Source organism: Athalia rosae, chromosome 3, assembly GCF_917208135.1.
Source record: "Athalia rosae chromosome 3, iyAthRosa1.1, whole genome shotgun sequence".
NCBI lineage: Eukaryota > Metazoa > Arthropoda > Insecta > Hymenoptera > Athaliidae > Athalia > Athalia rosae.
The window spans coordinates 18,596,337-18,619,981 of NC_064028.1; the positions used below are offsets into that span (position 1 = coordinate 18,596,337).

The window sequence follows — 23,645 nt, forward strand, 5'->3', positions numbered from 1 at the left end:
TCGGTTTACCTCCGATTGAAACTAAAATTGGTTCTTTTATTTGTCTATAAAAAGCATCTGTGCGATCTGTTTGATCACAATTCCGTTTTCCAGATTATGTGGGTTGTAATACTCATGTTTGGGCTTTCAACTCTTCTGCAGTTAACAAATGCACAAAGACGACCAAATCACCGGAGAAAACAATCCTCGAATCGTATTGCAAAACCCCAACGCCCAGGGTATTTTTCTGGTGTGCGAATTCTTTGGAGTCAATGACGAAAGTGATATTGTAACAATTTCCAGCGTACTGTAACTAATTGTAAGAAAACCCAAACTGACTTATAAATTTTTTTCAATAAAACCGTTCAACCAACTCCAACATCTTGTGTCGTAAACTTTATTCTGTTCGTTTACTTTATGTCTCACGAAAAATCAAACAAAAATTACCATATCTATGTTGTTCCACAAAGAAAAAAGACGTTTTTTCTATATTTTTTTTTATGTTATTTCCGCATACGCCTCGCCGATGGAAATCCCGGGTGTGCCAATAGAGAAGTTCGAGAGTATTCCAATATGTATTTGTTTACCGTGCAAATTATAGACATTACTTCATGATTTGGTGCTATATATTGTGATGGTTGAACGCCGTTAGTTCATCAGTCGTTAAGAAGCATCAGCGGATGATCCTCATCTGATCTATAAGTTTGTACCAATGAGCTTCTCTTCAGAAAGTCAACTCTACACCGTTGTTTAAAAATGAATCGATTAATTCCGGTACGTGTTCAATATATTATTCAAGCAATGGCTCGTCAATATGAAACCGATCCAATTATATCGTGTTTATTTTGCAGTCGCTCATCTTCTGTATTCTGGTGATCCACTCCTCATTTGCACAATTCGGATACGGCGGATATGGACCATATGGACGTCCAGGTCCAGTTGGCATTGGTGGAGGATTTGGTGGAGTAGCTGTTATCGGCATACCTCATCGCCCTCCTTTTCATCCCTTACCGCGACCACCACCACCACCACCACCACCACCGCCGCGGCACGTGTATCATTGTTCGCCATTTTATAGAGGCATGGGGTTCGGAGGACATCATCATTGTTAGAAATCACCATCACCTTGCTGTGGCCTACGATACAAGTTACGAATGTCACACCGAAGATAGAGGATTGCAAAAATAATTTAACATCATTCAAGAATGCTTAAGAACCGATATTGTTACTTGATTTGATGTTCATAATTAGTGTACTGATTTTATACATGTCAACATAGATATATTGAACGTCAATGTCTCATGTAAATTGTACTAAATATAAACAAATCAAAAAATATTGCGAAAGAAAGCATCCTTTTCGTATACTCATGTATGATTCTGTTACTCCAGTGAGTTACGTCTCAAACAGTCGTGATAATCGTCCTTCAAAATACAAAATGTCACGGGCAATTCAATTCTCAGCTAACACATTCAACGAAGTGAAATTAGTACCTTTTTCTAAGGTCAAGACGGTGCGCGCGAGGGTGGTAATTTACTAAACGAGCGTTAATCATTTGGGTCTCAATAAATCTTCCGTATTCCAGAGCTGACATACGTCAGTGAAGAACGGCGTAGAAATTTTATCGAATTTTTATATTTTGCCGAGTTCTATCTCTTCGAACTTTTGAAACCGCATCGATTTCTGCACAGTTTACCGTGGAAATTCTCAGATAGTAGAGACTGATTGATTTCAAGCGATGTGTTCAATTAAGTAAGATCCATAAAGCTGGAACATCCTTTCCAAAGTGACATTTATTTGTATTTCTCGTTAAGCGTGCGACTGATGATGACTTTGGGTCCGCTATAAACGGGATGGTACGGGGAAAGAACATGATTATTCGCAACGATTTCGTCATTTGCAGATCCAATTAACAAATATCAGGCTGGTATTGAGGTACGACGCTACCGACAGACGTCCATCCATCTATATATGAGAACGGAATATTCGGCCCCACATTTAGTGGCATTCAGTCAGCAGCGAGAAGAAGCCAGACTCGAACCAGAATCTCGTTTTTGGATCATTCCGATTATTTGTACTGAGTGACAGTGACCTCCGAAGTATTTCATACGTATTCTAAGCGATACGATGCGACCAAATTTAGCGATAGTGAGTACTTGTAATCATCAAGACAATGATCAGGGATTATTACATCAATTGTTTATTGTTATGGGATCTGGATCTAGATCGGTGCCGTTTGTTTATAATTTTCAGCTGATCATTTGCTGCGTCCTAATTCTCACTACAGCACCTGGTTTAATATCCTGCCGTGGTATCGGTCATGGGGGTGGATCCGGTCGTTTTGGTGGATTTGGTGGATTCGGTCATTACGGTGGAATTGGTGGATTCGGTCATTACGGTGGATTTGGTCATTTTGGTGGATATGGCCGACCTGGTTTTGGAAGACCTGGATTCGTCGGACTTGGTGGAGGCATCGGGTTGGTAGGGTTGAGTTTGTACGGAAGGCCGGGCTGCGGATATTACTACGGAGGTTTCAATCCGGCCTGCTTCCCTTATTATCATTAATAACGACGATGTAATTTCAAACAATTTATAATAAATCTGAAATTAATTTAAAATGCTACGAATGACCAACTTTGAATTTCATCGGTCAATTCAAGTACATCTTTTGTCTGCCGATTGATCTCTATAATTTCTGGATCAAAAAGTCATCCTAGAAATTTGGGTTTCCAGTTCGTCCGACAATTGTTCTCCAAGCAATGAGATTGCGTTCCAAGAATCTTGCCATAGGATCTTCGAAATAATGTTGAGATCTCTGTAAACTTCGATCCCGGCACGAAGTACTTTGATTTTTTGTTCCTTGCCCGAAAGTGCGGCGTGAGCAGTATAATTTTCAGCATTTAGCATCAAATCCGAATTCGAAGCTTCTAAGTAATTCGTCAATTCTTTCGCAAAAATTGCGGCTCTCTAAAAACACAGATAGTAGAATTGCAAGAACAGCAGGTTTTGATGGCCACAAAACATTAGAGGACATAAGTATATCTCCATCACCTTTGTAAAAACGTAAACAGCCGCTGAATAGTTGTCGCAACCCCATACGGAACTTGGTCGTCTCGAAAGGGTCACAGAATTCGAAGGGAAATTCGTTATATTTGATCTCATCAGATGTTCACCGTCGTTTTTCACAGTTTCGGTATTCCAATTTTCGCTGAATGTTGCTCGTATAATTGACATCTACAGAGAAAAAACTAATCAAATCTGATACGCGAAATAATTGATTTTGCAGAAAACTAAATATCATATAACTACCTGGAAATATACCGTTAATACTTGAAATAATAAAGACCACATTTCTGTTGGAGATAAGGTACAGCTCCTCAAGTCTTTGCCTCTGATTTTTCGAATGAACTCATGATGTCGTTTTTCGGACTGCGCTACGCCGTAGGCAGAGTTGAGGCGCTTGGTTGACGAAATACAAAGGCAAGAATCAGATGCAGGTCGAATCACTTGGCTTGTACGGTCTTTATGGGATTATTATTCGATTTTTATGATTAGGTTTCATATGAGGCTAGTTTTTTAATTTTCCCAAAGTGTACAGCATTTCTATAAGAGTATTTTCGGAATCTTACTTTTTATAAATAAATAATGTATGACCTCTTGGAACCTTGAATTCTTCACTCCCGGATAAATTCCACCTGTAGAGTTTGTTTGCACAGAAAAATAATGGTTCTCACAATGGAGCATGTATGCGTGTATATATAACAGCTGGCGATAAAAGCTAGAAAAATTCAACGCCGAGTTTAACTACAAATGAAAAATGAAATTACTCTCGTCGACTAAATCCTCCGAGAATCGAACTCCGATTGAAACTCACAATTATAATTCTGAGCTTCAGATGTCAAAAGTCTTCTGTGGAGGTTTCATTAATTCTGATAAAAAAAATACCAGAAATATTAATTATTAACCAGCGGTTGCAGTCACGATGCTGTTCTTCTTCTTTCTCCTACTCCATGTGAGTTTCTATGAGAATTTCGACTCCGAAATTCAACGAATGCCTGTGTAATATTAAAAAATAATAAATAAATTTTGTAATCGATCAAAATTTACAGATGTTATCTTCCAACGTTATCGGAGTTCGTTCATCAGCGTTGAATTTAAGCGACGATTATCATTCCCGATTGAAAAAATCATGCACCGTTTACGAAGACACGTTTCCAACTTTATTCGGCGATATTCTGACCTTGTTCAAGGACGTTCTGCATTATTCTTTCGTCATATGGCCCGCAGAATCACCACTGCAGCGAGCATCGGGTGAGTTTTAGATAACCGATAAAATTCAACATTCGATTGTGAATTGTTGGAAATCAAGAAGAAACAGAAAATTATATCTACGTTCATTTTTGAGGACCGGAACGATTACTGGGAAACGAATACGGGGGCATTTTGTCGAAGGGAAGTCTGAAGTTGGAGAAAACGATCCTCAAGGTTCAATCTTCTCTAATTAAAGACATCGGTCGAGTTCTCGACGAAGTTGCCCGTGCAATTAATCTTACATCTCTTCTAAAAAAAAGTCAAAGCAAGCGGCTTCAAACTCCACATCATTTAATCTCCGACTGCCTAGGGTTCAGTAGCTGAATTTCGTATAAATATAAACCCAACTTATCGGAATAAAGTATAATAAACATCATTATCCTAATTAAAAGAAAAAAAAAAACAAAGATTGCTCAACCGTATTATCATCTACAAAGCTTCATCTCAATTTTGCAAAAATTTATTCTGTTTTGTTTTTTCGTTTTTTTACACTTCGGAAAAAAGAAGCTCTCGAGTTGCGAGACATAAAAACAAAAGTATAAAATCATAGGGTACAAATTGTATCATAATTAATAATATATAATTAAAGATATCAGCCTCTCAAGTTTAGATATCCGAGACCGTAAAGACCGGGTGTGTAACCGGGGAACGTTGGGCTCTGCGAATAGGATCCAAAATAAACTGCAGGAGACGATCCTGGAGCGTATCCGTAACTACTGTAGGGATTTGCTATAGCTGGATAAAGTCCTCCTGTAGCAGCGGCAGCGGCGGCGTTATCGCTCCAACCCGGACCTCTCGGGGGTCCTAAACTCAAACCCCAAGTTGGAATTGCTCGGGAATAACCGACGCAGAGAAACGCGATCATCTATTTGATAAAAAAGAGAAAAAAAAAAGAAAAAAAAAAAAAAAACAAACAGAAAAATCTTAATGAACAGATAAAATCACCAGTGCCGCGAATCCGACTCGTCGTGAGTCTTTATTTATTATTTGCCCGATTCTTTTCTACGATAATTTCAAGTGTTCCAGTTCGGAATCTTTAGTTTTTCAATGTCTACTCACCAGAGTTAATATCTTCGTCTGCATGATTTGAGTGTATGTAATTTCTTTATGCACTTTTATATTTTGACGCCTATATCTTTGAGATTCTATATCTCAAAGATTCTTCTTAGCACACACTTAGCACTGCCGTGGCGTACGGTAACTTGAAGAAGGTCAGAATGAGATTTGAAGGGCAGGATCACATCGCCGGAACTTATATACGCGGCAAGAGACGCTTTTGGCCCTACGGCTCGCACAGTTAAAAGAGAAGTTGGGCAATAGAAAACTTCTAATTGGCTTCGAAGCGCGCATTGCAACAAGGTATGTCTAATACATGTGAATACATACACCGAAGCCAATCAATTACAGCATCATATCACACCTGTACACAATATCCTGTCAAGTGAACTTCGTTATCGTAAAAATTTCAAAAATACAAAAGTGACAATTATAATAACAATGGCGACAACGATTCTGAATAACTCCGAGGATCGAATGCATGACGACCAATGAGAAAAAACCATTTCCATTTGCTTGTGTTTGTCCTTTCACAAAATAATCAAGCACAAAATCTTTTTTCAATTTCTGCCGTTATCGAAAAATTCTCGCTCCTGAGAGGATCTCCTAAAGTTTCTTGGGGAATGGCGAAAAAAAAAAAAAAGGAAACAACGAACAAACGTTACTTTGGGTCTTCTGATACGTTACTATACCTTAATCTGAAAATAAAAAAATAAATAAATGCAAAAAAACCGATACCCTGGTCCATGTTATATCAGTTGACGCGTGCGAATTGTCAAAAAATAATCTTTGGTTTCGGAATGTTGCAAATCTGAACCATGATATAACGTAATCGCAATGATCATAGTTCGACCAGTGCGGCTGAATGATTCTAGAAATGTCGTCTTCTTTTTTCTCCTCAACCTTTTTGTTTTGTACGCTTTGTTTTATTGCACCTGTGGATGCGGACGTAGCGGTTCACTGCCCACCAGATTGTGCAATAATTATCGGTTCGGACGATGACCGTAGTGGTTCAAATCTATTACCATTTTAATTATTCTTCTTTGCGGTTGTGAAACTTGACTCGTATGTATTTCTCTACCCTGAGGCGATACGAGGTCTCAAGTCGAAGCCAACCTAACTGTTGATCATATATATTGCTGCATCCATGCATTCTTGGCAAGGCCCTTATTCCGTGGGTGTATAATTAGGAAATTAAGTGAAATAAAACAAATTAACAAACAAGAAAAACAAAATTAGAGATGAAGTGAAAAAAAAAATGATCGGAGGCTACTGACCTCCGTAAAAGCTGACGGTATAAAATGGATATATTATAGCGTATATTATGCATTCATGTGTTCGCGTGAATTTGTTTCTGTGTATAAAAATTGATCCTTTCATGGGAGAAAAAAAATGGTTATAATTATGTAATAATATAATAGATACAATTAAAAATGCAATTCAATCAATTGCGCTCTCTAGTTTCTGATCAATGTTCAGATTCTTATTTCTAAAATAGTGCGCATTTCGCGCTATCGTGTCCATGTTACCCAAGTTGGTGTCGATTACAATCGTACGAAGCCTCGCTGGGTATACATGACTTTGTTCAAACGGACGACACAGAGGTGGACGGTAGGCAAGTAGCGGACGAAGAAAAAAAAAATAAAAACAAGAAGCAGCAGCATAAGACGCCGCAGAGGTCATTGCAGAATTAAAAGTGGTGGTGGTCGCTGGGACAGCATATCCGATGTAAATAATACAAATTTCTACATTACAATATCTGTATGTATTCTTAATTATTTTAATCATCGCCTCGTGGAAATTATGCCTTGACCTATGACGCATTTTGATTATTGTTTGGTAATTTTCTTGCTATATTTTAACATTGATGATCACCAACACCTAGGTGTATGTATACCTGTTTATATAATCTAACGATTTGCCGTGGAATCGGCTCGTAATATACATGTAACGATAACACAACTGAAATGCCTTCCTTCTCTTACACTTGTGCAGAACTGAGAATATGAATATTGACTTTTTCGTTGTTTCTTTCGTGATTTTCGTCGTAAATTTCGACGGTTGATCTTTTGACGAAATTTTCAAACACATTGCGTTAATTATCGAGCATAAAAACCGATGAAACTGGAAGGAACTTCCGTAATTTGCACAAGATGAAAGAAAAATTGAAGTAATGAGAGTAATGATTATATTGATTTTTTTTCCATTAAAAATCATGCGCACGAAAAATCGAATCAAATTGACGTATGTGAATTTTATTTACAAAGATTGTACAAAAACTCAAATGAAAACTTACATACTACATCATTATACAATTACGTTTATATTTGTATATGTGTAAAACTTTGGTAACTACCGTAGCCAAAAAAAATAACTGGAAAAATGAAGCTCGATTTTCTACGAAAAATCTCCTCTAATATCGATCGATCCGATACCACCGGGATTATCAGGTGAGGCCTCGACAAAATAATTGTTCCAATCAAATTCCGTCGTAGTTTTCACCGGATTATTCGTAACGGCAACCGGGTCATCGTCGGTTTTCGGTTTCGTTGGAACGAAATAATTATTCCAATCGAATTCCGTTGTCGATTTTATTGGGCCAACGTTAGTTGAATCACTCTTTTCAGTTGTCGCTTCGCTTGAACTTTCCGGTTCTGTTGGAACGGAGTAACTGTTCCAATCGAATTCAGTCGTCGAGGTTCCAGAACTTACGACCGTGGTACTCGGGGTCACGTCATCGGCTCCAAATCCTCCCAATTTTGACGCTTGATCCACGATGCCTGGAATAATCATATCTTCTGAGTCGGTGTTATCTTGGCAGAGTTCTAGTTCGTATTTATTACCGCCATGAGGATGATGCGTCGGGGCCGGCGGTAGTGGACGTGGAAATGGTTTGGGATGTTCTTCGCCATGATGCGGCGGATGCGGGAAAGGTTGCGGCTGCTGATTCGGGCGTTCATATGACAAAGTATATTCCAAATCTGGTTCTTGATCTAGATGTAGATGTGGATTTGGATGCGGGTGTGGATGGGGAGGATGATGATCTGGGCGTGGATGGGGAAATGGCTTGTCATGGTGACCTGGATGTGGATGTGGATGAGGGTGCGGGTGCGGGTGCGGATGCGGATGCGGATGTGGGAAGGGTTGAGGATGTTGAACTTGACCCGGTAGTGTTAACAGATATTGTGATGCTGGGTGTCGATCTATATGTGGATTGTGGTGATTTCCACGATGATGGAATGGCAGGGGATGCGTTCTCCAGGTATTTTTACGGTGGTTATGACCAGGAGGATTGAGAGGGCCAGAGTCGAAGTATTGCTGTCGCGTGTCACCGCCGTTATATTCTTCTCGTTCCTCTTGACGTGGATATCCAAGAGGTCTGGCACGCATCGTTCGCCGATCATTCGGGGACTGGTTCACAATGGCCCAACACTGATCTATAGGAACCATGTAATCTTCATTCGGTTGTCGATCCTGAAACAACAATTGTAATGCTACTTGAATAGAAGAAAAAAATTATCGATTTGGTTTATCCAGGTCCTTTTTCTTTCCGGCAGCACATTGCAAATTTCACGTCAGATTCTTCCTTAATGACCCTGAAAACCTCTCCGGTCACTGCGGTATACGCAAAAAATTTTCGTTTCGCCGAACTCACAAAAAAAATACTGTCTCACTGAGACTTTTTTATGAAAATACTTCCTTGCGTGATTAAATAACAAGTGATAGTTTCCTCGTGATCATGCTATTCCCAAAACTGTTTCATTTCCGGTTTACAATCAGTGTCCAATGCAACTACCTAATTATCTGTAAATCTTATCATATGTATATCTACTCAAAGATCCCGGACAAACTCGTTCAAATATGCGGAATATCGACTCCTGGAATAACGCAATAGGCAAACCCGTACCTGGAGGCTATTAGCTCCATGAATAAGAAATTCGCCGATCAATAAATTAACGGTTTTTCAATCTCACCTGACTAGAGATGTCAAAATCGAGCTGTCATTGCGTTATCTCCTAAATTCCTTAAAAAATCTAAATTTTATCTACTACACGTGCAAGTGTAGTTCCATACTGACAATGAGACAAAAAAAAAACAACGAAAAACTAAAGAAATAAAAAGAAGTTAGGAAACCAACATGATACGTACGTAGTCGCTTTTTCCACGATCTTGCTCCAACTCTGATTCGTCATTGCTATCAATTATCGTTGGGTGGTCTTGAGGTGGCTCGTTATTTTTATTCCATGAACGGCCTTGTCCGACATGAAATCGATCTTGGAAGACACGATCAACCGGCCACAAACTCCTGCTGAGACCAAGTCCAGAAAATATAGGAGTAGCCTGAATATTGCTACAGCCGGCGAGAGCCGCAGCTAACAAGATGAGATTAATCATGAACATGATTTTCCTCCGCGAAACCGATGAAAATTGAAAACGATATCAGTGCGATTATTATATGGAATCCAATAATATGATTGTTGCGATAATCATGTTAACTTTCACTTTGTGGTTTTTTCTTCTATTTCTTTTTGCTATTTTAATTGTGAAAAAATACCACTCTGACGTCACCGCTATCTGTGAGTCAATCGCGCCGAAGAAGAAGACGTCACGGATATCTATCAACGACTAGCAACGATTCTTAACTGAATCGGGGAAAGGCTTGTGGACTCCTTATATATTTAACCTTAACTCGCATTTATACGTATAATGTCGTTACGAGTTTACCTGTAGTCGCTTTTGTAGTTTGTAGTACTAGATAAATATGTATGCATTACATAGACTCCAGTGTCGGCACTTTTTGAGCATCGACTTCCATAGCGTACCAGTTTTCGAAATTCACTCACAATGGCCACCAAAGTTAGGAATCAAGGACTCGAAGGAAGATATTTATATCCAAAAAGAGAATCTTCTCAGCGTTTCTCCGCAATCACTGATTATGACTTTATCTTTGAGAATAAAACTGCTGCAATATGACAATAGAATAACTTGAAGGTCAACTGGCTTCGAAGGACTTGGGAATCGAATAATTGTCTTTGAAGTCAGATTCATGAATTTGCAAAGTAATTGCCCGCCAGTCTGTAAAAAATGCACGAGTGGATATATTTTGACTGATCGTGACTGACCACAGTTTATGAGCAGAGAAAGAAAAAGTTCATTGCAGCGATAAATCCGACACAAACTGCATGCGAAAAATAATCGACAAATTGTAATGCTAGCTAATGAATGATCAATACAGCATTGTCACGCTTTTGGCCATACATGACACGTAATCTATCTGCAAACACGCGATGACCACCTGATCATCTAAAGGTCAATCGTGTCAAACAAGTCGTTTTGATTTGCATTATTGGACGAAATGCTGAATTTATTAATTCATTTGATTTCACTGATACTTCTGAAATATTCGTATAATGTAATACTTGGGATAATGGATAGGGCATCAAACATTACACACATCAAGTTGATGATAATCGATTTAATTCAAGTATAAGATTAAATTTTGTATCGTAAAGAAAAAATTATCGAACGGAGTTATTCACAATCGATATGACAGATAAAAAATTGAATGCATCTTATTGTAAGACCTTTGAACTCGTGTTTATAAACAAATTTATGAAACACCTTAATTGTGAGAAACCTTGTCCATTCTATTGAATGAAAGATTCAAGCAGCACCATTTAAATATGTGACAGTCACATTATTTCTACCCTATTTCGTAGGACATCAACTAATTTCTGAATTTAAATTGCACAAGTGGTTATTGAAAGGTTTGATTTGATGAAACGTCGTCTATTTTTCAATCTCGAAATACCGTAAAAGAATGATGCAATGAGTGAACTCATATCTTCGAGCATGTTTTATTAACCCCAGCGGTGTCCAACATGTTTTTTGTCATTACCTGTAATTCCCCCCCAACCGGCAATCTTCTCTCCCCATTCACCAATCTTTCCTCCCCATCCCATTGAACTTCCACCGCTCACACCTCCTGTACCACCGACATTTTTTGATGCGTTTACGTCAAATCCTCCTCCCATGCCAGAAATTCCTATATTGCTTCCCCATCTCGACCCACTACTACCACCTGTACCTGCATTTCCTCCCCATCCCCATCCCGTACCTACACGTCCACCAGTTCCCGCACCAGCTTTTCCACCCCAAGTGCCTGCCGTTCCGACTCCGATATTTCCTCCGGCATTTGTTCCCCATGGCCAGGTAATTCCTTTACCGCTATTCACACCCCAACCAATTCCAGCTGTACCTCCGACGTTTCCTCCGGTATTTTTGCCCCATCCCCAACCTGTTCCTGTACCGGCATTTCCGCCCCAACCAACTCCTATTCCACCTCCAACATTTCCTCCCGTGTTTCCATGTGTACCTACTCCGATTCCTCCTCCAACATTGCCTCCCAAATTTCCACCTGCGCCTGCGTCGATTCCTCCTCCAACATTGCCTCCCAAATTTCCACCTGCGCCTGCGTCGATTCCTCCTCCGAGATTGCCTCCCAAATTTCCACCTGCGCCTGCGTCGATTCCTCCTCCGAGATTGCCCCCTACGTTTCCACCTGCACCTGCGTCGATTCCTCCTCCGAGATTGCCCCCTACGTTTCCACCTGCACCTGCGTCGATTCCTCCTCCGAGATTGCCCCCTACGTTTCCACCTGCACCTGCGTCGATTCCTCCTCCAACATTACCCCCTACGTTTCCACCTGCATTTGCATCGATTCCTCCTCCGAGATTGCCCTCTACGTTTCCATCTGCAGTTCCACCGATTCGGCCTCCAACATTGCCTCCCACGTTTCCACCTGCGCCTGCGTCGATTCCTCCTCCGACATTGCCTCCCAGATTTCCACCTGCATTCGCATCGATTCCTCCTCCGAGATTGCTTCCCACGTTTCCACCTGCACCTGCGTCTATTCCTCCTCCAACATTGCCCCCTACATTTCCACCTGCATTTGCGTCGATTCCTCCTCCAACATTGCCCCCTACGTTTCCACCTGCATTCGCATCGATTCCTCCTCCGAGATTGCTTCCCACGTTTCCACCTGCACTTGCGTCGATTCCCCCTCCAACATTACCCCCTACGTTTCCACCTGCATTTGCATCGATTCCTCCTCCGAGATTGCCCTCTACGTTTCCATCTGCAGTTCCACCGATTCGTCCTTCAACATTGCCCCCTACGTTTCCATCGGCAGTTCCGCCGATTCTTCCGTCAGCTTTGCCTCCCACATTTCCACCTACACCTGTGTCAATTTCCCTTCCAACATTGCCTCCTACATTTCCATCAGCAGTTCCACCAATCTTTCTATCTACTGTTCCTCCCACATTTCCACCTGCATTTGCGTCGATTCCTCCCCCAACGTTGCTTCCTACATTTCCATTTACACCTCCACTGATGCCTCCATCAACTTTTCCTCCTACACTTACTACACCATCATTTCCATCTTCATCTACATCAACATATGTGACTTTAATGCGATAGACTCTAGGTATCTTTTTTTCTCCTGGTTTTCCTGGTTGAACTGAACTCTCATCAGAGTCTTCTGATGGAATGTGATCGAAAACATTGCCATCCTGATCTATATACTTGTAAACTGGGCGAAGGGTTTTGGTAATTAGTCTTATCGGTTCGTTTGATTCTCGTCCCTCTGATTCCGGATGCCCTATACTTCCATCATCACGATTCTCTGGATTTTCTTTGAGAACAATGGCACCTGGAGACTTTTTATCTACGACAACAGATCCTGGTTGGCTCGGACCTTCACCAGAGCCCCCCAGTTGATTGAGGCCATCCAAAACATTACCATCCTCATCTACGTATTTTATTACAACACGATAGACTTTGGTTCTTCGCCGACGTTCTGGTATATTTTGAGGACTTTCTGGTTGTCCCGTACTTGCATCCGAGATGTCTGGTTGCAAAAGACTGTCGAAAACATTGCCGTCTTCATCGACGTACTCATATTTAATGTGATAGGTTTTACCACCTACTTTTATCGGTTGCTCAGGACTTCCTATTGAACTTTCCGTTTGTCCTGGGTGTTCATCGGAACTCTTAGGTTTACTAGGATCCTGGACGACGTTGCCATACTCATCAATATACGTAATTATGACGTAATAAAATTTACCACGTGGTCTTTTTTTAGAAGTTCCAGGTTGACCTGAGCTTTCCGGATGATCCGAATTCTCAAAATCTTCGTCATCGTCATATACATAAGTAACTAGAGCGTGATGAGGTTTTCGACCTGGTGTTATTTCGAAGTTTCTCGCCTGCGATGGATCGAATTGTGAGCTACCTGGCTGACGTGGAAGACCGCTGCTATTTTTCGGTTCTTCAGGATCAGGAATAACTTTACCCGAATCATCTACGCACGTGACTATGATGCGGTACGGTTTGTCCGCTGGTCTTTCCTCTGGCCGATCAGGACTCTCGATAACGTGGCCGTCGTAATCAACATAGGTGACGCGGTAATGATAGGGTTTTCTACTTGGTTTTTCGTTCGGACTTTCCGAATGTTTTCCAGCTCCGACTGGGCTCTCAGGTTGAACGAGATTGTCGTACACACGACCGTTCTCATCTACATATTTAATCACAATGCGATAGATTTTAGGCCGTCTTCTACGACCTGGAATTTCTTCCGAACTTCCGGGTTGTACTGGGTTTTTATCCAAGACATCTGGTTGCAAAAGGCTATCGAGAACATTGCCGTCTTCATCGACGTACTCGTATTTGATGTGATAGGTTTTATTGCCAATTTTTATCGGCTGTCCAGGACTTCCTATCAGATTGCCCGGTTCACCCGAAATTCCATCAAGACCTGTAGGATGACTTGGATCCTTGACGATGTTGCCATCTCCATCGATATAAGTGATCTTGACACGATAACGTTTACCATTTGGTCGCTCCGTCAAACTTTCTGGTTGACTCGGTTGACCACCCGAACCTTCTGGATGATCAAGGTTTTCGAACTCTTTGTCATCTTCATCTAGATACGTAACTATAACGTGATAGGGTTTTTTACTAGGTTTTCCATCTGGACGTCCCAACTGTCCATCCCCTGCAGTTACATGTCCAGGTTGGCCTGAAGTGGGGTTTGGTTCGTTCGCAGTTCCGTCAGGACCTTCTGTTTGATCAGGGTTGTTCACAATATTACCATCCTCATCGTAATATTTGACTACCACTCGGATATGCTTCTTCCTGGGATTTCCTTCGGGATGTTCTGATTGTCTTGAATCATTGGTATTATTACCTGGAATACTTAGACTTTCATTGAAGACTTCGAATTCATCGGGGTTCTCGACAATCTTACCGTTTTCATCGTAAAATTCGACTTCAACTCGGTAAGGCTTTTTGCGTGGTTTTTTATTGCCACTACCTGGATGATTCGAATTACCAGTCTTATCTTCCGGCTCAGTCTCGGTATCATCGAATTCTTCTGGATTTTCAGGGTTTTCGACAACATTGCCGTCCTCGTCGTAATATTTGATTACGAATCCATGCGGAGTTTTTATCGTTTTTTTATGCGGACGTCCCGGTCGTCTCGGGTCTTCTTCACGGTATCCTGGCTGTACTGGTTTTCCTGAAGTTGAATTTTCACCGGTTTCATCGGGCTGTGTCGTGGTTTTCGGCTTGTTTGGCCTCAATGTTGAGTTTTTATCGTCTTCAGGTTCGTCTTCCTTGAAGCGCTCATTGATTACAACTTCGGACGTACCTGGTTTTCCTGCTGGGTATGTAAGTCGGCTTGGCTCTACTTGAGGTTGCCCTGGCTGTGGTAGTTTTCCTTGAGTGTTGCCCTCTGGCTCGGTCTCGGTTTCATCGAATCCTTCTGGATTTTCAGGATTATCGACAACATTGCCGTCCTCGTCGTAATATTTGATTACGAATCCATGCGGTGTTTTTACCGTCTTTTTATGCAGACGTCCCGGTCGTGTTGGGTCTACTTGAGGTTGCCCTGGCTGTGGTAGTTTTCCTTGAGTGTTGCCCTCTGGCTCGGTCTCGGTTTCATCGAATCCTTCTGGATTTTCAGGATTATCGACAACATTGCCGTCCTCGTCGTAATATTTGATGACGAATCCATGCGGCGTTTTGACCGTCTTTTTATGCAGACGTCCCGGTCGTGTTGGGTCTACTTGAGGTTGCCCTGGCTGTGGTAGTTTTCCTTGAGTGTTGCCCTCTGGCTCGGTCTCGGTTTCATCGAATCCTTCTGGATTTTCAGGATTATCGACAACATTGCCGTCCTCGTCGTAATATTTGATTACGAATCCATGCGGTGTTTTTACCGTCTTTTTATGCAGACGTCCCGGTCGTGTTGGGTCTACTTGAGGTTGCCCTGGCTGTGGTAGTTTTCCTTGAGTGTTGCCCTCTGGCTCGGTCTCGGTTTCATCGAATCCTTCTGGATCTTCAGGATTATCGACAACATTGCCATCCTCGTCGTAATACCTGGTTACGAATCCATACGGTGTTTTTACCGTCTTTTTATGCAGACGTCCCGGTCGTGTTGGGTCTACTTGAGGTTGCCCTGGCTGTGGTAGTTTTCCTTGAGTGTTGCCCTCTGGCTCGGTCTCGGTTTCATCGAATCCTTCTGGATCTTCAGGATTATCGACAACATTGCCATCCTCGTCGTAATACCTGGTTACGAATCCATACGGTGTTTTTACCGTCTTTTTATGCAGACGTCCCGGTCGTGTTGGGTCTACTTGAGGTTGCCCTGGCTGTGGTAGTTTTCCTTGAGTGTTGCCCTCTGGCTCGGTCTCGGTTTCATCGAATCCTTCTGGATCTTCAGGATTATCGACAACATTGCCGTCCTCGTCGTAATATTTGATTACGAATCCATGCGGCGTTTTGACCGTCTTTTTATGCAGACGTCCCGGTCGTGTTGGGTCTACTTGAGGTTGCCCTGGCTGTGGTAGTTTTCCTTGAGTGTTGCCCTCTGGCCCGGTCTCGGTTTCATCGAATCCTTCTGGATCTTCAGGATTATCGACAACATTGCCATCCTCGTCGTAATATTTGATTACGAATCCATGCGGCGTTTTTACCGTCTTTTTATGCAGACGTCCCGGTCGTGTTGGGTCTACTTGAGGTTGCCCTGGCTGTGGTAGTTTTCCTTGAGTGTTGCCCTCTGGCTCGGTCTCGGTTTCATCGAATCCTTCTGGATCTTCAGGATTATCGACAACATTGCCGTCTTCGTCGTAATATTTGATTACGAATCCATGCGGTGTTTTTACCGTCTTTTTATGCAGACGTCCCGGTCGTGTTGGGTCTACTTGAGGTTGCCCTGGCTGTGGTAGTTTTCCTTGAGTGTTGCCCTCTGGCTCGGTCTCGGTTTCATCGAATCCTTCTGGATTTTCAGGATTATCGACAACATTGCCGTCCTCGTCGTAATATTTGATTACGAATCCATGCGGTGTTTTTACCGTCTTTTTATGCAGACGTCCCGGTCGTGTTGGGTCTACTTGAGGTTGCCCTGGCTGTGGTAGTTTTCCTTGAGTGTTGCCCTCTGGCTCGGTCTCGGTTTCATCGAATCCTTCTGGATTTTCAGGATTATCGACAACATTGCCATCCTCGTCGTAATACCTGGTTACGAATCCATACGGTGTTTTGACCGTCTTTTTATGCAGACGTCCCGGTCGTGTTGGGTCTACTTGAGGTTGCCCTGGCTGTGGTAGTTTTCCTTGAGTGTTGCCCTCTGGCTCGGTCTCGGTTTCATCGAATCCTTCTGGATCTTCAGGATTATCGACAACATTGCCATCCTCGTCGTAATACCTGGTTACGAATCCATACGGTGTTTTTACCGTCTTTTTATGCAGACGTCCCGGTCGTGTTGGGTCTACTTGAGGTTGCCCTGGCTGTGGTAGTTTTCCTTGAGTGTTGCCCTCTGGCTCGGTCTCGGTTTCATCGAATCCTTCTGGATTTTCAGGATTATCGACAACATTGCCGTCCTCGTCGTAATATTTGATTACGAATCCATGCGGCGTTTTGACCGTCTTTTTATGCAGACGTCCCGGTCGTGTTGGGTCTACTTGAGGTTGCCCTGGCTGTGGTAGTTTTCCTTGAGTGTTGCCCACTGGTTCGATTTCGGTTTCATCGAATCTTTCTAGATTTTCAGGATTATCGACAACATTGCCGTCCTCGTCGTAATATTTGATTACGAATCCATGCGGCGTTTTGACCGTCTTTTTATGCAGACGTCCCGGTCGTGTTGGGTCTACTTGAGGTTGCCCTGGCTGTGGTAGTTTTCCTTGAGTGTTGCCCGCTGGCTCGGTCTCGGTTTCATCGAATCCTTCTGGATCTTCAGGATTATCGACAACATTGCCATCCTCGTCGTAATACCTGGTTACGAATCCATACGGTGTTTTTACCGTCTTTTTATGCAGACGTCCCGGTCGTGTTGGGTCTACTTGAGGTTGCCCTGGCTGTGGTAGTTTTCCTTGAGTGTTGCCCTCTGGTTCGATTTCGGTTTCATCGAATCCTTCTGGATCTTCAGGATTATCGACAACATTGCCGTCCTCGTCGTAATATTTGATTACGAATCCATGCGGCGTTTTGACCGTCTTTTTATGCAGACGTCCCGGTCGTGTTGGGTCTACTTGAGGTTGCCCTGGCTGTGGTAGTTTTCCTTGAGTGTTGCCCTCTGGCTCGGTCTCGGTTTCATCGAATCCTTCTGGATTTTCAGAATTATCGACAACATTGCCATCCTCGTCGTAATATTTGATTACGAATCCATGCGGCGTTTTGACCGTCTTTTTATGCAGACGTCCCGGTCGTGTTGGGTCTACTTGAGGTTGCCCTGGCTGTGGTAGTTTTCCTTGAGTGTTGCCCTCTGGCTCGGTCTCGGTTTCATCGAATCCTTCTGGATCTTCAGGATTATCGACAACATTGCCATCCTCGTCGTAATACCTGGTTACGAATCCATACGGTGTTTTTACCGTCTTTTTATGCAGACGTCCCGGTCGTGTTGGGTCTACTTGAGGTTGCCCTGGCTGTGGTAGTTTTCCTTGAGTGTTGCCCTCTGGTTCGATTTCGGTTTCATCGAATCCTTCTGGATCTTCAGGATTATCGACAACATTGCCGTCCTCGTCGTAATATTTGATTACGAATCCATGCGGCGTTTTGACCGTCTTTTTATGCAGACGTCCCGGTCGTGTTGGGTCTACTTGAGGTTGCCCTGGCTGTGGTAGTTTTCCTTGAGTGTTGCCCTCTGGCTCGGTCTCGGTTTCATCGAATCCTTCTGGATCTTCAGGATTATCGACAACATTGCCATCCTCGTCGTAATACCTGGTTACGAATCCATACGGTGTTTTGACCGTCTTTTTATGCAGACGTCCCGGTCGTGTTGGGTCTACTTGAGGTTGCCCTGGCTGTGGTAGTTTTCCTTGAGTGTTGCCCTCTGGCTCGGTCTCGGTTTCATCGAATCCTTCTGGATCTTCAGGATTATCGACAACATTGCCGTCCTCGTCGTAATATTTGATTACGAATCCATGCGGCGTTTTGACCGTCTTTTTATGCAGACGTCCCGGTCGTGTTGGGTCTACTTGAGGTTGCCCTGGCTGTGGTAGTTTTCCTTGAGTGTTGCCCTCTGGCTCGGTCTCGGTTTCATCGAATCCTTCTGGATTTTCAGGATTATCGACAACATTGCCATCCTCGTCGTAATATTTGATTACGAATCCATGCGGCGTTTTGACCGTCTTTTTATGCAGACGTCCCGGTCGTGTTGGGTCTACTTGAGGTTGCCCTGGCTGTGGTAGTTTTCCTTGAGTGTTGCCCTCTGGTTCGGTTTCGGTTTCATCGAATCCTTCTAGATTTTCAGGATTATCGACAACATTGCCATCCTCGTCGTAATACCTGGTTACGAATCCATACGGTGTTTTTACCGTCTTTTTATGCAGACGTCCCGGTCGTCTCGGGTCTTCTTCACGGTATCCTGGCTGTACTGGTTTTCCTGAAGTGTAATTATCACCGGTTTCATCGGGTTGTGTCGTGGTTTTCGGCTTGTTTGGCGTCGATGTTGGGTTTTCATCGTTTTCAGGCTCAACTTCCTTGAAGCGCTCATTGATTACAACTTCGGATGTACCTGGTTTTCCTGCTGGATATGTAGGTCGGCTTGGCTTTCCGTCGTTGCCCTCTGACTCGGTCTCGCTTTCATCGAATCCCTCTGGATATTCAGGGTTATCGACAACATTGCCGTCCTCGTCGTAATATCTGATTTTTTTATGCGGACGTCCCGGTCGTCTTGGGTCTTCTTCAGGGTATCCTGGTCGTACTGGTTTTGTTCGGGTGTTGCCCTGTGGCTCGGTCTCGGACTCATCGAAGCTGTCGCTGTTCGGTTGATCAGGAGTGGCAATTTCTTTGCCTGAGTCATCTACGTACGTGACTACGATCCGGTACGGTTTGCCACCGGGTCTTTCCTCTGGTCGATCAGGACTTCCAATAATGTAACCGTCGTAATCAACATACGAGATGAAGAAATGATAGGGTTTTCTACTTTTTTTACCATTCGGATGGGATATCGCATGACCCGATGTTCGACTGTGGCCGTCTGGACGAAGGTGACTGTCGAATACATTACCATCCTCATCTACGTATTCCACTACAATGCGATAGACCTTTGGTCTTCTCTCGCGGCCTGAATTTCCTTCTGTACCAGAATGTCGTACCGGGTTTTCATTGGAGATTTCCGGTTGCAAAGGGCTGTCGAGAATGTTGCCGTCTTCATCGACGAATTTGTATATAATGTAATAGAATTTATTACCAATTTTTATCCGTTGGTTAGAACTTCCTACGGAATTTTTTGTCAGCCTGGGATATTTGATGGAATCTTCGACTGGAGTAGGACCTGTGAAGACGTTTCCGTACTCATCAAAATACGTGAATATGATACGATAATGTCTAAACCGTGTTCTTTTTCTAGAACTCCCAGATTGGCCTGGGTAACCATTCGAAACGTGTGGATCACCAGCGTTCCCGGCGACTCTGTCATCTTCATATACATACGTAATTATAACGTAATAGGGTATTCTTCTGTTAGGTGTACTCCCACCTTCGTCGAGTTCTTCTGCTTGAGCAGGATTTTCTATAACGTTGCCGTCGCCGTCGTAGTATGTAGTTACGATACGATAGGGCCTCCTTTGTTTCCTACTCCAATGTCCAGGACGTCGCTTCGCTCCTCCATTGAATCCTTCCGGTAGTTCAGAATCTTCGATGACCTTGCCTTTCGCATCGTAATATATCCTCACAACACGGAATGGTTTCCGCCTACCCTTGTATCCCGGTCGTCGCGTTCCTCTCTCCGAATTTACCGATGGTCTGGTTCGTTCAAAATTATGCTCCGGTTCTCGTTGTTTTGGTTCTGAAATAACATTGCCGTACTGATCGTAATATGTGACTTTCGTACGTTTACGCTTGTCACTTGGTCCTGCATGCGAGTGTCCGAATTGTCTTGATCCTTCGGATCCCACTACTTGATCGGTGCTTTCGACTACATTACCATTTTCATCGATATATTGAACAATGCGATGCTGCTGACGTCCTTGTTTTCCCGGATCATTAGAGCTTTGCCATTGTTTTTTGCCTCCCGATGAATCTCCGGATCGAACGGGAAGCCTCACACGGTTGCCATATTCGTCCGTGAAATGTCCACTCTTGTCTGCATAATACCGTCGACTTTGGCTCCCCGACCGTTTCGGAGGCCGATTTGAATATCCCTCATTTTCATAATCGGACACTCGCCGATTATCGTGTTTGTACAAAGTTCTCGGCTGAGCCGGAGTTGCTCGACCCCAATCGGAGTCGCTCGAGTCATCGGAACTTTCAACAACGTTCCCATACTCGTCAACGTTTTGAACAAAACGATTTCGATGACGACTCTGATCTGATGTCTGTTTCGGAGCCTCTTCGCGGCTATCGTTATCATCATACTGCTGATTTCTGTTGCTCGGGCGAGGCACTGGCGCTACCCGTCTCCTCGGAATATCCGTATCATCCTCTTGATGGAATCGACGATTTTCTCTCGTTATCTGTTCGTCTGGATTTCCAAAGGATTTATGGCCGGCATTGTTATCTGCGCGTCTTCCAAATGGGACAGCACAAGTTAGACAGACCACCGTCAACAACGCTAATAGAATCTGCAAAAGAAATTCTGAAAATAAAAACTCCGAACGACTCGCGATATTAAATTCTGAACAAATGACGTTAGTAAAATTTCAACATTACACATCACTTCAAGGTACGAAAATATCACGAGATCATGAAAAAACGGACGATCGGATCTTTCGCAAAATCAATTTTTATTCTAATAACACAATAAAAATCCCGCAAACAACCGCGGTAATGATTGTAGGATCGCAAAGAAAATTTCACGTACCGTTGACTTGACCATTTTGAGCGAGCTAAAATCCTGCCCTGATGGGCGGTAATTAAGCTAAACGAACTATTCCAAACTGATGACTGTAGCAACGTCCCTCTAGACTTTATAAATCTCCAACAGGGATCAAGAGTCGCCAAAATTATCTATGACCCCTGTATCGTGACATGAAATTACATGTATCACAATCACATTTACTCACAGTTGAATAATCTGGAGACCGGCTAATGAAAAAAATTAAATCAATAGAAAAACTAACACAAATGACGACCTAACGCGTGGACCATCGATACAATACTCAAAATACCGGGCTACTATTTTTATCTTTAGTATTCAGATAATGGAGCTGATTCCAAAGGCAATTCAAATCATCCGATTATCAAGCAGTACCCACGATCGGGTTGATGGTCGTTGAAATTTCTAGCAACCCAAATTAACAAAATGGTGGAAGAGAAGCTTTGTCAGAGAATCATGGCTCCTTATCTATTCTCATTACGTAGCTTTTATTTGACTTTCAATAATCTCGACTTGAATGTAAAAAATAAAAATACGTTAATAAACCAAGCAAATTTCATGCAGCTATGGATATCGCATGCTGGCCACATTCGTTGCTTGAGTCTCACAAGTGAATTTGATAGAAAGATGACATTCGAGAGTTAGATTACGTGCAGTTGATAAACTGAACAGCTATCTACCAGATTACGTCCGTTCCATCCGTGGATTTGGGTTTTACAAAATTTAATCAGGATATGAATTTTTTTGCTGTTTGGTGTGAGGGATAAAACAATGTAATTCGGCATGCGAATCGAGCATGCAAAGTGAGCAAGATTTTGTCGAAAAGTAATGGATCTGTTCATAAATATCCGATGACCCGATGCAGCTTTGGATGACGATGATTCGTTCAGAAAATTGTGAAAAATGATAGAGCCCGAAAAAGGAAACGATTTGGCAAAAAATAATGACGGCAATTTCGAAATATCGGTCGTTCTCTTCGTTTAAAAAAGAAAGACCTACGAATCGAGTATTGCAACTTGCGGAAGACGCACAGCCACCGCACTCCCCCCCCCCACTCTTTCATTGCGCTCACAATACATGCGAAACGTCAGCATATCATACATGAACGTCAGTCTCGTTTGATAAAAGAACCATGTAGTTGCGCCGTCTGATAATTATCGGCTACCAAAGCTGAAATTTTCTCCTCAATTCAGCAGTTGTTGCAGCAGCTATTCGGTCGATGGTACAAATCTTCAGTCACCGATTCGCTTCTCCTCTCTATGATATCTACTCCCATATCTACCATAGATATATTATATCTATGTATCTACCATATTACTACTCTCAACCGCCTGAAAATTTGAAAATTCCACCGATTGTGGACAACAGCATGAAATTATCCACGTATGAACACGTTCTGTTTTTTTCTCTTCGAATTACCATTCCCAACTAATTAACACTAATTAATTTCGGTCCGAACAAATAGGGCAATATTTTCATCCACCGTCGTACATGACCGAAAGGCCTGAGAAATTTACAAAATCTTTGAACAAACTTGATTTAAATTGAATGCAACGGTTAAAATAGCCCACAAACAAATAACGAAAACGCTACACAGTTAATATACTTACAATGCGTTTTGCCATTTCCGTAGATTTGCGAATCAGAGTGGTCCTTTTTGACTAAAAGTCGTCCAAACGAATGGGTGACATCCTACGAAATTTTATAGTGAGTTTCTGTGGCTCGAATGTCGCCGAGATCATCTTCGAAACTCCATGTGATATATATCTTGACGACTATACTGCAGCGTTATGCAAAACATGATTGAAAAAAAATCGTGGTAATCAGTTCCGAGAAAATTAATCTTCGGTATTCTACGCCATCAAATCAAGTTCTTGCAAAATAGCTTCGGTCAGTGCAAGAAAAAGAAGATGCGATAGAAAAAGAG

General features: G+C 42.6%; 5 protein-coding genes across 9 annotated transcripts; 2 read left to right on the plus strand and 3 right to left on the minus strand.

The window, feature by feature from the left end:
• Positions 1 to 1,593: 1,593 nt before the first annotated feature.
• On the plus strand, positions 1,594 to 2,597 carry LOC105689793 (neuropeptide-like protein 31). The gene is made up of 3 exons (XM_012407071.3): positions 1,594 to 1,731; positions 1,883 to 2,127; positions 2,233 to 2,597. The coding sequence occupies exons 2-3, from the start codon at positions 2,107 to 2,109 to the stop codon at positions 2,542 to 2,544; spliced, it is 333 nt and encodes a 110-aa protein (XP_012262494.2). The 5' UTR covers positions 1,594 to 1,731; positions 1,883 to 2,106; the 3' UTR covers positions 2,545 to 2,597.
• Positions 2,556 to 3,663, minus strand: LOC105689792. The gene is made up of 3 exons (XM_012407070.2): positions 3,289 to 3,663; positions 3,031 to 3,213; positions 2,556 to 2,946 (listed from the first exon to the last, which is right to left on the minus strand). Exons 1-3 carry the CDS (start codon positions 3,328 to 3,330, stop codon positions 2,680 to 2,682), a joined length of 492 nt encoding a protein of 163 aa, XP_012262493.2. The 5' UTR covers positions 3,331 to 3,663; the 3' UTR covers positions 2,556 to 2,679.
• A 164-nt stretch (positions 3,664 to 3,827) lies between these two features.
• Positions 3,828 to 4,699, plus strand: LOC105689794. Its single transcript, XM_012407073.3, has 3 exons — positions 3,828 to 3,991; positions 4,089 to 4,290; positions 4,385 to 4,699. Exons 1-3 carry the CDS (start codon positions 3,962 to 3,964, stop codon positions 4,612 to 4,614), a joined length of 462 nt encoding a protein of 153 aa, XP_012262496.2. The 5' UTR covers positions 3,828 to 3,961; the 3' UTR covers positions 4,615 to 4,699.
• Positions 4,700 to 7,580: 2,881 nt separating this feature from the next.
• LOC105689770 (histidine-rich glycoprotein-like) lies at positions 7,581 to 10,012 on the minus strand. Of its 4 annotated transcripts, none has more exons than XM_012407040.3 (3): positions 9,496 to 10,012; positions 8,190 to 8,820; positions 7,581 to 8,126 (listed from the first exon to the last, which is right to left on the minus strand). In XM_012407040.3, the coding sequence occupies exons 1-3, from the start codon at positions 9,745 to 9,747 to the stop codon at positions 7,744 to 7,746; spliced, it is 1,266 nt and encodes a 421-aa protein (XP_012262463.2). In that variant the 5' UTR covers positions 9,748 to 10,012; the 3' UTR covers positions 7,581 to 7,743. The 4 variants fall into 4 exon arrangements, with proteins under 4 accessions (XP_012262463.2, XP_020710176.2, XP_012262462.2 ...); XM_020854517.2 differs by having other exon boundaries at positions 7,581 to 8,141; positions 9,496 to 10,007; XM_012407039.3 differs by having other exon boundaries at positions 7,581 to 8,144; positions 9,496 to 10,007.
• Positions 10,013 to 10,807: 795 nt separating this feature from the next.
• Positions 10,808 to 23,358, minus strand: LOC105689766. Of its 2 annotated transcripts, none has more exons than XM_025746711.2 (2): positions 23,329 to 23,358; positions 10,808 to 21,464 (listed from the first exon to the last, which is right to left on the minus strand). In XM_025746711.2, exons 1-2 carry the CDS (start codon positions 23,341 to 23,343, stop codon positions 11,208 to 11,210), a joined length of 10,272 nt encoding a protein of 3,423 aa, XP_025602496.2. In that variant the 5' UTR covers positions 23,344 to 23,358; the 3' UTR covers positions 10,808 to 11,207. The 2 variants fall into 2 exon arrangements, with proteins under 2 accessions (XP_025602496.2, XP_048508572.1); XM_048652615.1 differs by lacking the exon at positions 23,329 to 23,358 and adding an exon at positions 21,704 to 21,803.
• Between the last annotated feature and the right edge of the window lie 287 nt (positions 23,359 to 23,645).